Source organism: Siphateles boraxobius, unplaced genomic scaffold (genome assembly GCF_051911475.1).
Source record: "Siphateles boraxobius isolate OS27281-9 unplaced genomic scaffold, OSU_SipBor_1 8, whole genome shotgun sequence".
In the NCBI taxonomy this organism is placed as follows: domain Eukaryota; kingdom Metazoa; phylum Chordata; class Actinopteri; order Cypriniformes; family Leuciscidae; genus Siphateles; species Siphateles boraxobius.
The window spans coordinates 24,247,595-24,262,469 of record NW_027509208.1 but is presented as its reverse complement, the minus strand read 5'-3'; the positions used below and the strand labels follow the sequence as shown (position 1 = coordinate 24,262,469).

General features: G+C 38.5%; 1 protein-coding gene and 1 long non-coding RNA gene across 10 annotated transcripts in view; both read left to right on the top strand.

The window, feature by feature from the left end:
- The first annotated feature begins 117 nt into the window (after positions 1-117).
- On the top strand, positions 118-1,173 carry LOC143729282 (uncharacterized). The gene is made up of 2 exons (XR_013199972.1): positions 118-190; positions 326-1,173. It is a non-coding gene; the product is annotated as an uncharacterized LOC143729282 (long non-coding RNA).
- Positions 1,174-11,478: 10,305 nt separating this feature from the next.
- The window catches only part of arid1b (AT-rich interactive domain 1B), an 88,276-nt gene continuing 84,879 nt past the window's right edge, over positions 11,479-14,875 (top strand). For 3 of the 9 annotated variants that reach the window (XM_077220430.1, XM_077220432.1, XM_077220431.1), the window contains exon 1: positions 11,817-12,952. In XM_077220430.1, coding sequence (XP_077076545.1) covers positions 11,927-12,952 — 1,026 coding nt within the window. In that variant the 5' untranslated portion in view covers positions 11,817-11,926. Of the gene's footprint in view, positions 12,953-14,875 lie in introns of all 9 variants that reach the window. The other 6 variants (XM_077220433.1, XM_077220429.1, XM_077220435.1 and 3 more) reach the window with 4 other exon arrangements.

Sequence of the window (14,875 nt, the reverse complement as noted above, 5' to 3'; positions counted from 1 at the left end):
TTCGTGGTCGTGTGATGTTGCTTAACTGTATCATATGTTATAAATATAAAAAATCTCCACATGAATTTTTTAACCGCTGTATGAACTGCGCTCATTGTTTCCATTTCTCCTCATGAGGTGCGACCCTCAACAGCACAAATTGTTACCGTCAGGCTGTTTGCGGATTGTTTGGCAGTCCGAATGTCGGCAGGTATTTTTTAACGATAAAAATGTAAAATTAAAATACATTTTAAATGTACAAATATTGTAAGTAAACAACAATAGTACAAGTTTAGAAAAACATTTTTATTAAGACTTTAAAAAATAATTCTGCATCTATTTTTAGGTGTGCCAGCTCACCAGCTGCCATGGGTGGCACCACCGGCACACCCGTGGCTACGCCTAAATGGAATATAAGATAAGAAGGGTCTTGGATACAGCTCCACTGACTCTGTACTTTAAACTGTGTTTAATATTGTAACATGTGAGAGGGATTGAGGCAGAGAATCCAAATGCCAGCACAAAAGTTTATTAACAAAAAACATAAACCGATGGAGAACAAGAGTAGGAGAGCAACGGCAGGAACACAGGAGCAACGACCGACAAAAAACAACAACTGAAGCACAGAGTCTTGAAGAAATTTCGACAAAATTCGACAAATTAACATGTTCATCAAAAAAGTTAATTGAATTAATGTTATACCTGAATTGCATTTAATGTATTATTTTAATAGGTTAATATATCCTTTAAGAGTTAAATGGAACACGACAGTAATGTTTTATAACCTCCACACCACAACTGAGATGCAAATATTATGCAAATATTAGATATTTTACTACTGTAATGTGTCAAATGGGCTATTGATCTTATAATTTAAATGCATGTAACAAAATCCCATTTAAGGACAATGTACAACATGCCTGCTCTCATAGCTGTCAGCAGAGGGCAGTACTGTTCGACAGCTTGCATTGTGCCATGGTCTGCCTTACACTGAGCACAAACTGATAAAGACTGACTATTCTGGAAAAAAAGAGACTGATATTCACATGTAAAGTCAAGTCACCTTCATTTATGTAGCACTTTTAACAATATAGATTGTTTCAAAGCAGCTTTACAGTGATAATAGGAAATGAAAGTAACATGAATTGTATTGGCTTTACAGCAGCTCTAGAATAAAGTTATTGTCCAGCTAAAGTTAGTTTTGATTGATTCACTTCCGTCACAACGATCATTAGTTATTAACTTTGGGGCCACTAACACGAGCCCGTTCTAACAGAAAACCCTGCAAACCCAAAAAAATCTGCAAAGCTGTGAAAACACTGACGGCGTGCACATGCGTATTACGTGTTTAGTCTATATGTTTGAACATATATGTGCGCAGGCGTGTAGTCTTTCTTTACTAATTGACTTCAACAAATTACTTGTCTGGCCTTAAAAATTGATAATACAGAATTATTTATTGTTTCCGCATAGCCATGTGAACTGGAACTATTTTGACAATGTTTTTATCTGTACAGAGGTAAAGGGAAGGGAAGGAGGCTTTCACAGGGCAGAGACTAGTTGACATTTCAGGACTGCGTTGCCGTCGTGTCCAGGCGCAGGTCCTTCATCAGATCCGGTTACGGCCTGGATCCGGCGGACTGCGGTAAACCTCTGGATAAACAGAGAGACTAATATTAGTGTAGATGCTTATTCTTCTTATGATGTAACAAGTACATCAGGATTTATGGGGAGTGTTCCCGGTTCCGGCTGACCTAATCTATGCAGCCTAACATTGAATTATAGAAGTTTATAATGTGTTATGTGTATGCTAGGTCAAAGAGATGTGTTTTTAGTCTTCAGATTTACATCACATATCTGACCACTTTTGATCAGCAAAATGACAAATAGTTAGTAGGAACATCACGATGCACACCTCCATGATGTTGTTAGAATATTGCACTACAAGATGTTTTATCAAGCAAACTATTCGTATTCCCTACAATTACCTGTTGCCTTGGTTTGTCTATTAGGCAGAAAACTTGAAGTAATCTTTTATTTAATCTATCATACCTGAGTTGTCTTCTGTGGAACACAAAAAAGATACAAAATAAGATCTCATGGAGAGTGAACTGTTCTGGACCCCACTGATATTCATTGACAATTTTCCAAATAATGTATTTTATGTTCCACAGAAGAAAGTCATACAGGTTTGACAAATGTTGGCAAAATTTTCATGTTTGAGAGAACTATCCTTTTAAGTCAAGTAATTTTATAAACAAAAAAATATTTTCTCAGTTTGAACCATCAAATATTATTTTCTCTATTCAAATTACTTTTCAAAAGTTTTACACAAAATTTATAAGTATCTTGAGATCAAGAAGCAAATCAGCACATTTGTCATGTTTTATGATTACTGATTGAAGCTACAGCCATCGTTTATTATTCCTCTATTGTTCTGTTTCATTGTTAGCCTTTATGAAATTAACACTTCAATGTAGGCATTTCATAGCTCAAGTGTGTGGCCAGTGTGACATATTTATTCAGGTAAAGCCTACCAATATGTGCTTTAGCTTTTCCAGATCAATTAGGTTTGGTTAGTAACCTTATTCACAGAGTGACAATGAACTTATTCTATAAGTTAACATGTTAGCTTGTTTTGCTGAGATTGGAAGATAATATCTGATTATTGAAATAGCACATCCAACAATATTTTACATGTGATTGTGTAGGTGCTCAGCAAATGCTAAATCAACTGCCTGTTTTCACATTTAAAGGCAGCATGAAATGACTATAAAGGCACAGTTTTCTTTCCTGTGTTAATGTTTTTCCTATTGAAATAGGAAGTCTGGGCGGGGCTTGTTAGCCTGGTCCCACCAGACTCTCGTACATTTAATTTCATTTGAACATTGAGTCTGGCACTGCATTGACAAGCGTTAACTTCCTTGTAGGCGGGTTACTCTATTGAAGTCAAAAACTATTGGATCTGCCCAGAGTCACTCTGGATCTGCCATAACCAATTGCTACAGTTGGTTGTGACGTACGCCTAGCGTTCGCCTTAGCCAACTCATTCACACTAACAGAGCGAGCTGGAAAATCAAACTTTTCCCGAACCCCGTGGGGAGGAGGGCCACAAAATCATGGCCACCAACAAAACTAAGCAAAAATTGTTCTTGCTCCGGCTTTAACTTCTTGATATTCGGCAGCGTTGCCACAACGGACCGAATGGCTTCGCTCGCATCTTTCTCCGCTGCCATTACTGAACTACTACTCAAAATAACGCACAACATCAACGTCATCATTCTCAGTCACTCCCTTTGTTCGCTGATTGGCCCGGGCTAAAAATTGATTGGAGAAAACCAAAGACTACAGCACAATCCCAGACGTAGTACTGAAGGAATATGAAAATTGAGCGGAAGTACGTAGGAGGGCGGAGCCAGGCTAGGGGCTTGTAGGCCTAATTTTGAAAATGCCAATATTGCAGAGGTGGGTGATATTAAGGACAGGGACAGCCTGTTTTCTGCAAATTTAGGGATAATGCATAAACTGATGCTGAAAAAATCAAATGCGAAAAAATTACATTAAAAATTATGAGTATGCTTAGCCTACTTTAGATGGATACATTTTTATTCGCTAAGAATAAACCACACATAAGCTGGTTGTGTCTCAATCAGCTCCCTAGTTCAGTATTTAGGGCACTGATCAGGGAGTCGGACATTTTAAGGGCAGTCTCAATCGCAAAATTCTTCCAGTGCACTGAAACCTTCGCTCCCTAAAAAGTCCCAAAATTAACCATGAAAACAAGGGAGAATTGATGCTCACGATAGGAGTTTTGTTCAAATTCAAACCATAATTTTATTATATTTCAGTATAAGCTAACATTAATCATTTATTTACGGCTGAAATGTTGCACTTATATGTAACAAGCAAAGTACTTGTTATAATGTACTTTAAATAACATTAAATAATAATGCCGGATAATTATTCTGTTGTTCATAGAAGCCAGTAGTGATGTTGTACAATGAGGAAATTGTCATGTCGCCGTAAATAGTCATCATTGTCCCAATGTGTAGTGAGCCAGGGTCCTTAGTTACTGTCCTTACTAGTGCCCGAATTGGTGTACACAATACTGATTCACAACCTAGGAAGTTAAGGGAGCTGATTGAGCCGTACCCATTGACTGCGTCAGAAATTGCATACTCTTTTGAGTAGGTACTTATTTTAAATAGAGTAATAATGTGTACCAGATGTAATTTGTGCCAATTCTGCCATTAGAATTTTAAATGTTGAGAAGATACGAATATGAGTAGGGATGGATGTGTATTGTGTAGGCTATGCATAGATTGTATGGGAGTGTTATTGTTTTAATTGTGTTTTTTAATGTTTATTGTTATGTTGTGTTGGTGTCCTTGTGTGTGGTTAGCGAAGCCAGACAAATTTCCACTTATGGACAAGAAACTTAACCTTCTTAACTTAACTTCATGACCACTAAAAAAGTACATTCTATATATGAGTGTTTGTAGTATGAATGTAATGTACTACATCCGCCATGCTATCAATTATCATGTGACCTACCAGCATCAGTTGTGTCGCTTCACTGCTGTTCATAAATCCTCTCCTGTGGCCTCATGGGATAGTAAAGTGTCCATCCTATACACACTTCAGAATCACACCGGAAGTAGTAGATCATCCCGCTGTGAATGCGGATATACTTTTGTCACTGTTTTTTGTCTACTATAAAGTAGGGAAGTATGCAATTTCAGATGCTGCCATTGTGTCACAGGAACAGAAATTCGACTTTATTTGTAAATTGTTTTTGGTATTCTGAATTTGTGCATAAATTCACACCATGGATGGAAACATAGCTATTCTCATTTTAGAAAATGTTATTTAACAAAAAATACACCTGCAAATGAAAAATCTGTTTTTCTGCAAGACAAAGACTACGTTTGTAAACAAAAAAATGTCGATTTACAGACACAAGCATGTTGAACTGAAAAACCATCAAACTCACATTGCGATTTAATGGGGTTGCAGAATAGATCTGCTTACATGCAGATTTAAGTATAACTTTGGTTCTTGCTATCATTTCAGCAGACAATTCTAATTTTAAGTTTATCTATTTATTTTACTATTAACTGTCAAACATTCCGTTTTAGTACCACAAAAATCTCTCCAGTTTCTCTGTACTTGCTAAAAGGAACAACATTATTCTTTTGTATGAATTTCCACACAGTCAGAAAACAGACCAAGATTTCAGCTTTGCCTTTTAGTTCATTTAAAATAGACCTTTTATATGTATGACTGGCTGCTAGGCAACCATTCATTAGCACAACTAAAGCAAGTTTTTACTTAAGTAATAAATAATTATCAGGTAATTTGGTGATTATGTTATCATTACGCGATGTCCTCTGAAGAAACTGAACAAAAACAGCCAAAACATACCTCTACAATGTTGGTTAAAATGTGCACTTACATCAAACACTTATGAAAACAGAAGTAGCTTTTATACATTTGTGTTCTTCAAACATACACTGTGGGCCTAAATTAGAGAGTCGTTTATGTCATCATATCCGCCAACACAATTACTTACGCCCGCTATAAAGTTGGGTCCTCTTGTAAACAGGAAAATTAAGAAGAGCTTAAAGACTGCTCCAGTGCCGTCAGAGACCCAGTGGAATATAACCGCTGCGGTGTGATTATTAAAATGAGAATCTAATGATTTGCCTCTGCCAAGGTCAGGCGAGGCTTAATTAGGAAAAATGCAATCAGCGACACCGTGCCTTGTTCTAAATGCAGTTTGGGCCTGTGCCAGCTTTCAGCTCAAGACACGTTTCGGTAAGAAAGGACGGTTGCCATCTTGTGCTGCTGGTCGAAATGAAGCCACATCACAAAAACATTACATGAAATACATCAACCGCTTACATCACTAAATGCAAAATATGTCTTTTTAAATGACATTATCAATGACTCTCTTCCATGGAACACAATCAAAGTAAATATTTCCTTCGAAGTAACTATTTTGTTTACATCAACAAATTGGATGGCAATCTGAATTTATTTGTACATTGTTTGTGATATTTTTGCATAAATTCACACCATGGAGATATATATATATATATATATATATATATATATATATATATATATATATATATATACACATATACCACCAAGGTCATGGGTTCGATTCCCAGAGAAAGCAAGAATTGATAAGAATGTAAATGTGTACCTTGAAATGCAATGTAAGTCGCTTTGGATAAAAGTGTCTGCCAAATGCATAAATGTAAATAATACTGTTCAGCAGGTTCACAATGCTTGATACACAAAGAAGTGAGAAAATCACTGTAAAATTTTAGGCTTTACAGATTGAATTTACAGTTTAAAAAAACAATAACTATATGAGAAATAAGAAAGCCACTGGCATCAAAGGTTATCACATTATATGTGGATTATGAATTATACAGGGAATTAATTAACTGTATTTATTTAATTTCTTTATATAGGTTCACAAAGAGCTTAAAAGGGGAAAAAGTAGGTTATGTATATTAATTTAAATGAAATGTTGAATTTTAATTGTCTTATGTGTAATGCTTTAAGGATGTGATATATATCAAATAAATTATTAGCTAGAAAAGCAATTCAGTCTTTAAAATACTTTTTAGAGAAATGCTTTAATTTGGAGCAATAAAAGAGAAGTCCACATAACAGCTATAATGATAACATCACAGAGAAAAAATATAGCCAATCAGCCAATCAGCCAATTGACAGCCAATCAGAATCCATCATGCTTTAAAGATGTAACAAATTAGCTCAAAGAGGAAATATTAATAATAAATCATAACTTGTTATGATTAATTTAATCTGATTAACTTTATTTAGCCAAATTAATATTACAATCAATTAATCAGTTCGTCCGATTATTCATTAATTCTAAGAAAAAGGGTATTTTTCATGGCCACAGAAAAATTATTATTTCTTAGCATGTCCAGCACTTATCATGTAACGAGACCAGGGGCCAGTTGCATAAACATAGCCATTATGTTAAGACTGCGACTTTACTAGTACAACCAGCGGGTAGTCGAGGGGAAATCAGTCTTACTTTTTAGCATCAAATTAGACCAATCTCCGTTTTTATGTAACTGACTTAAAACAGTTGTGAACAGTCTTCAAGAAAAAACGTGATGACTAACTTGTAAGACTAGTCTTAGCAGTTTATGCAACTGGCCCCAGAAATCGTTACATTGACTTTGCTGCAAGCAGAGAATCAGAACCAAATATGTATTGTGCACAAGTTTTACTAACTAAATCACAAACACAACTAATGTAAACAAACACATACACACAATCACACATACATGGGTAAAATGGTAAGTGACAGAATGAAACTGGAAACGGAAACAGGGAATGAAGCTATGCACAGCAACCACCCTATGTGAAAAAAAGATATTGATACAAAAAAATTTACCTTTTGTTCTGTATGTACATTTTTTTTAATCTATCTAGAGATACCCTTCAGTGGATGTGAAGATCCTCTACAGTGCATTTAATAAACCTTATACTTCCTCATCTTTAATGGTTTAGTATAAAATAACATCTTAAGGAGTGTGTTTTTAAGGGTATGTTACATGACGTTTTTCCGAAAACTCTGTATTATTCATGCCAAGAAACACTATGCACCTATAGACTGAACACCGAAATACGTCATCGTTTTCACTAATTTGCATTTATGTAGTTTACGCGGAAATAATAACAATATCATTTTCCAAAACTTACACCTTGAAACCCCATTTCAAAAGTTTGCGTTTTCATGCCCCCAAAACATTTTCCATTTCCATGCAAACAGCCTCTAAGGTATGTCTAGGGTTTAAAACTGGATTCATTTCCATTAAAACTCGACTTTTTCAATTTAAATTGCCATGATAAGATCTCATTTTGAAACCTGCCGTGTCTGTTTGCATACATAATGCACAATTCTATAATAAATAGTAAAACTAATAGCTTTAACATGGCTGTTCATTTCCAGTCCATTCAAAATAATTCAGTCCATCATTTGCTTGACCCATGAAAGCTTAAGACTAGCATCGTTTACTACTTTATATTAGAGTGTGTTGCTTTTCTATCGTGGAGAAACCGCTTGAAGTGTCACAGCATCAATCTGGAGCTAAGCCTGACTGCCTGAGTGGGTTTTTTTTCTTGTCTGACCCAGTTTCTGTGCTTGAGCTGATGCCACTGCTGCCGGGGGAGGTCCTTTCTCATCCAGCTCACGCTGAACGGGCCGAGCCATCCCCAGAGTAGGCCTAGCTCTCCACCATACACATATCACCCCATTGAGAGGTGTCATTTTACAGATATAGCAGTTTAAGCAATATTACAGCAATTTGTTGCTTGAGGGAGAAGCCTCAAGCTTGTATTGTTAATGGTGAGATACAAACATGCAGGTAACAGAAAGCTGCTGGTGCCGTTTAAATAAAAACGCCATAAAACGTGATTAACAACAGTATAAAATAGTGATAGCACTATATATGTTTTTTCTGTGCACTGAACGCTATATCCTGTGATTCAGTCCCTATCTGTGTGATGTGTTTGGCTGTAGACATGGATTGAGACCAATTGCAGGGTGCTTCACAAAATCTGGCATGGAATTGCTGTTATCTAGAATAGGGGAGCTGATTGTTGATTTAATGTTTATGTCTGTGTCAGAAATCTGAGAAGTTCTACCTTTGTAGCAGTATACCATATAGAAGGGCAGCAATGAATGTCAGAATCCAATGTCTGCGTAAAATATTTCTGCTATTTGAAGGCAATGTGTATCTATGAAGCTTGTTTCCGCCACAGAATTAAATTAAAAAAGGTAATTGTGACTTTTTTTCAAAATTGCGCACGCAATTCAGACTTTATATCATGCAATTCTGACTTTATAAAACGCAATAAAAACCTATAAAAAACGTTTAAAGTTTAAATATTATTTTCATGCTGTAACAGTAAAGCTATTATGCCCCTATGAACTGCATATGTGAAAATTATGTTGATCTATTGTTTACATCAAATCAGTCCAGTCTGTGGCTTGCAAAGCTAAATGTCTATGTTTAGCTTCAGAGCGTCTTCGATGATGGTATTCAATAAATATGATTTTGCATTCTGATTCTGACATCCAAAGGCACAACAAGACATTTTTTTTCTCTTATTCTGTGAATTTTGCCTATTTTCCTCCACTTGTTACCACTGGTTTTCCCATAGACAGTAAAAGAAATGGACACAGCGACCCCCTTGATTTCAACGGAGAAATGTGAAGCCCATTAGAAGCACTCACTTCCTGATGGCTGAGCGTACTGCGCAGGCTCAAACTGAGCTTGACGACGTAGATGTGACGTGAGCAACCTGTCTGACAGTTGTAAATATTCTAGTAGCTGTGCCACATACCGAATTATTTCCAATTCCTCAAAAACGTTGTTGAAATATTTTGTCCCGTTGGGGCTTTTATGGACTCTATCTATGGGCTTCTCCCTTGACTTTATGCTCCATCTCCCCCCGATTGCCTCATAGACAGTAAAAGATTGCCTTTCGAGCTTCTCCTCCTGTCTATACGGTTATTTCTCTAATGTGCGACAGAGAGTCGCGTGGTTATGACGCAATCGTTAGCCTATTTTAACAAAAACGGCTTCTACGGGGCCATAACGTAAGATACAAAGTAATGGAGCCTTTTATACATTGTCGTGTTTCTTTAGAAATAAATAATGGACAAATGAAGTCTTTGGACGCCTCAGATGTAAAGTTATTCGCTGTCAAAGTGACGCCAAAATGAATGGGAGTCAATGGAATGCTAACAGCAGGTGAAGTTCTGCTACAATGGCGGCCCCCAGGGAGGCTTCAGTTTCCGGCTGATGGATTACCCCGTTGTGTTTTCCGCCACCACAATGTGCGGGCACCTGCAAATGACGTAACGATGACGTCGACTCCAAATTGGTCTACAGATGCTAAGAGTTTTTTTTTCACAAAGTGACAACGCCAACTACTGGCCTAGCATGAATAATGCAGCATTTTTTTGTAGCGTTTTTGCAGGGGGTCGTTTTGACAACGTTGTCATCTGTATGTGAAACTTTTCAAAAATGCAAAAAGTTTTTTTTAGTTCATCATTGTTATGCATCTAGCCTACCCCAGGCTGGATGGGCAAAGTACAATCCTAAAGAGATTGGGTGCTTCTCAATATCCCTCCTCGTTTCCTCGCTCCTCCGTCCTCCATCCTATGACCTGAAAACCGATCGAGCTCAGCCATCGTGAGGGACATTGCACCACGAGGAGGCGAGGAACGAGGATGCACAGGTGTATCCTACGTGGAAGCCTTTCTTGTCGAGAAACCTGACGCATGTATAAATTCTCCATTGCAGTTTAAATTAATAATATATCACACATATATATCAACAGGGTATCTTGCTTTATCTATTATTTATTAATTTCTTAATTAACCAAACTTTAACAACATAAGGGCAGATCCTTTGAGCGCATGACGCAGAGAAGTGACGCTCGAGTGATCAAGACTATTCCAATATACAAACAAGCTTTTTGTCAATTCCTCAATTTCTTTCCTTGCAGCCTTCCCTCGCATCCTAGGGTCGAGCTGAGACGCGAGGAAAGGAAACAAGGATGCACAAATAAGAATTGAGAAGCACCCGCTGATTCAGTTGTCCTCATATCAAAGTCTTTTCTCACAAGGACATTATTTATGGACTCGTTATGGAAAATAACAAATACGATTTTTTGGTTAATAACATCCTTATTCTAGTTTAATTTTTAAAACAAATTTCTGAAAGTGAAACCTTAAGTTCTGTGTATTCACAATGAGTTTCAATACAAATACACTTAAAATTATGAAAAGTATTTTTTACTTTCTTTTCTTTTCTTCTTTTCTGAAATGCACTTTTGCACCTGATACTGTCATGGTGTAATTATTTATTTTCATTGCCATGTTGTTTGTACATGACATTGTAAAAAAGAAAAAAAAAAGAAAGAAAAAAAGAGCTGGTTCAGTTGTTTGATTAGGGTTGGAGCAAACCCAACATAATGAGTTTAATTTCTTATAAGGAATGCATGGACAAAATGTATATCCCGAAAATACAAAAGTATTTTTTGGAAAAATCTGTGCAGCATTAAACATTGCAATTATAATTACATCTTTATACTTTGTAATTTCATATTTGCATTTGTAATTTCATGTTTCTATATCCATAATTTGATATTTACAACATTCCCCAACATTATTTCAGTATTTTTGTTGTCTGCTTTCTGACAGTATTCAATATTAGGCAATGCACCTTTTTGTGGAATGTCAGGTGCAGCTTTCGCCTTTGCATTGAAGCAGACGCATTACTGACTTCAGAATCTATTACTTTAATCTAACTAAAATTTTTGAAAATGTGAATATAGGAAATGACCCAGTCCGTGTTTTCCACCAGCCTCGGCGCAGAGCAGTGAAGAGCTGGAGGAGACGCTTATAATGCCATGCTGGAGCAAAGGGGCTCTGATAGGGGTCTAGTGCACATTTTCGCACGTTCACATTGGCCTCCGTGGAAATTGGAACTTTGGTATTACTATTACAAATAAACTTTTAAATAAGTGAAAGTATATTAATGTAACTGGTCACCTAACATAACCGGTTAAAGACGGACTGTCGTCATATTTCTCTCTTTCAATGCCTCAGTAATCGTTTTCACAGTACGTGCCCACTGCCCAGCACACACACAAACACCCTTTCCACTGACATGACAGCCGTGGAAAGGGCTCATCCAAGCCCAAATCCAACGGTTTTAATGAATGAGGAATCGGTTTGATGTGGGGCAGTAGATGGGTACAGCAGCGCTACCTCAATGAATAATGTAGATGGGCATCATGCGTCTCTAGTCTCTGCGAAAAAACGGACGCTGGAAATCAACCTAAAACCTTTACTGCTTATTTAAACGCGACTCTGAGCATGGAAACGGGTCTGGTCGCGAATCATCAAGTGAAAAATGTTGGAAGCGGAGATCCCCCTCCTTCGCCTCTCCATCGCACACCTCCACAGCAACAGTCGCACGCATTCCCTCATTCACAGCAGCAGCAGCAGCGAGTCGTCAGCCACAACAACAACAGCATCAAACCCACACCCGTGCGCGGAGATTTGGGGAATCGACAGGATGGAGGGGAAGAAAACGCTTTGGAGACGCAGGTCGATCGCCATCCGCGTTTGCTGAATACAAGTGACGAGGAGGATCGCTCGTCCAAACACGGGAGGGAACGGATGGGCAGTAGGTACGAGCACTCCAACTTTGGACCAACGAGCAACAATAACAACAACAACAACAGCAGCGGCGGCGGTGGAGGCAACGCGTCCCAAAGCGGGAGCAGCTCAGTTTCTGAGTTTAATCATTATTACGGGAATGGAAGAGGAGGGCCTTGCTTTGATCAACATGGCGGACAACAAAGCCCTAGGACGGCTTTAATGCATCAGGCACAGAGCAACATGGATCAAGTGCAAAACTCCCACGAAGGGTACCATAATAATCCATACAACCACTATCCCAACTACCGGCCGGGGTACGGTGGCACTGGATACGGTATGATGAGCCCATCACGGCAGGGGAACATGATGGGCCCTGGTACCAATTCGCCCACCGCTGCTGCTGCTAGTCATGGCAAGGCTGCTATGGCCTCAGTTGCCCCGGCTCCCGGTGCCAATGTTGGGGGCTTTCAGAGGTTTCCCGGACAGAACCAACAGCACCCTTCTGGAGCGACACCCACGCTAAACCAGCTATTGACATCTCCGAGCCCGATGATGCGTGGATATGGCAGCGGCTATCAAGACTACAGTAACCCGCCGCCACAGCAACAGCAGTCCGGGATGGGTTTGGGCAAAGACATGAGCTCCCCGTACAGCCCCGCTGCCAGCCACAGCTGGGGAGCACAGCAAAGAAACATCCCGTCCATGAGCCCTGGGAATAACGGGAACAGCAGAGCTCAGGTGAGCGTTTTAGCATACGTATGTGTCAAGCTTGGCATCATGTCTAGCTGTGGCCTGATGCTATCCATAACATTAGCTTTCAGTGTCCTGCTTTTATATTTATTAAACGCTCTTTGTCTATGTGAATGGTGAAATAGCATGCCGAGATTGGGTTCTCCTTGTGTAGTTAAGATTATCCCGGGGTTTGGGCTTGTATGTGGATGTTGACAGGCAGCTGAACATGTCAAGTTCTGCCCAAGGTGACTGTGCTAACGGTGTTAGCATAAGTTAGCCTGCGCCGAGGCTTCATTTCTGCTACAAGAAATTCCCGATACAACGATCAGATATACTGGGCTGCTTGTATTCATACACACAGTATAATATCACAGAAGCATCACCGATGAATTAATGTCATGATATTGAATAAATTATCGGCCATGGTTTCGATAAAGAGTTCGTTCGGTGCCATTCAAATTTACGGAACGTTCTAGCATTGCGCCGCTGCTAAATAAAAATTCGCTGCTAGCACGTTTGTACTCGATGTCAAGTGGAATAAAGCGATTGTGTGATTTAGTTATACTGCCCGGATGAAATTTCGTTGTAGTTTTCAAGGTATGGTTGCCAGTAAGATCTGTCTGTCTGAAACGAAGGGCAAGACGGTGTTTTTCAGCGCAGAGCCCTACTGATTAGCTAGCATTGTTAGCTGGTGTTAGCGCCATTGCGCCCGTCTGTCTTCACTTAATTATGCAGGAATTAATTAATGTTTTCGCATTCACCTCACATTCTCTAGCTATATATTTTAAATATTATATGTATTGGTTTTCCTAAACGCAAACTAGTTAAGTGTAAAAATATTATACGGTGGTATAGTGACTAAAGCTGTATCTCAAAACCTAGGCAGCTTGTTAGTTTTGAGACTATAAATGTCTTAGTATTTGTCTAGGTAGGTGGCTCACCAGGTTTTGCCATTATGATGCCCCAAATGCTGACTATTTAGGCTGCTTATTATGTTTTGAGACTGTAATAACCATAATTGCTTTTTAAGTAGGAAGCTCACTACGCTTTGAGAATATAGGCTATACCTACTGCTCTAAAATCCCATCCTGGTTGCAGCTCACAAATTTCTGAGACTATAATATTATAAAATGTTGTCTATCTAAGCAACAAACTTGGTTCTCAGGTACAACCTTGGGTTTCAAAGTCCAGCTGGCCAAATCACAGTTTTTCACGTTTGATTTTAGTGAAAAATTGACTTCCCTGCTTAATATGTTTTTCTTATGCAGGTCTAGAGGGAAAACTGACGAATCTATTGGAATAGTTTAGCATATATTAATATTCATCCTGCTAAATGCTGTAGGTTTTGTCTTTGTTAAACAATGAACACGTGTAATGTTTTGTTCGGTGTAAATTTATTAATTTAATGTAAGTTTTTTTTGGGGGGGGGGGGGGGGGGGGGGGTTAGCTGTTTATAACCAATATGTTCAAATGTATGTTGTCTATTTTGTACTCATTCATTTCTAAAAATGTATTTGTGGACAGAAGACAGTTGTCAAATACTCAAGTTTATAGTTGATCATATGCAAGTGGCAAAAGCTGTCTGCTTTCAGTTCTCCAGCATCTTATGCGATCAGATGCTTTTTGGCCGCGGGTCCTTCTCTGTATGGATGAGCAGTCCTGACCTTCACACATGCAGATTAGCCATGCTTTCATAGTGGCACATGAAGAACATTTGTGCTGGATTGCCCAGGGTAATCCCAAGGCGAGCCCAGTCAACATGACTGGAAGAGATGCCAAGACACCTGATAGCCCTCACGCCTTCTATTCATTCTTGACCAATTTTGTACAACACCCTTAGAGCATTTTGGATCTACCTTGGCAAATGATACAGTTTGGAATAAAGGTTAATGAAATCTGTTAATAACCAGTTTTGGGGAGTAGCTAACC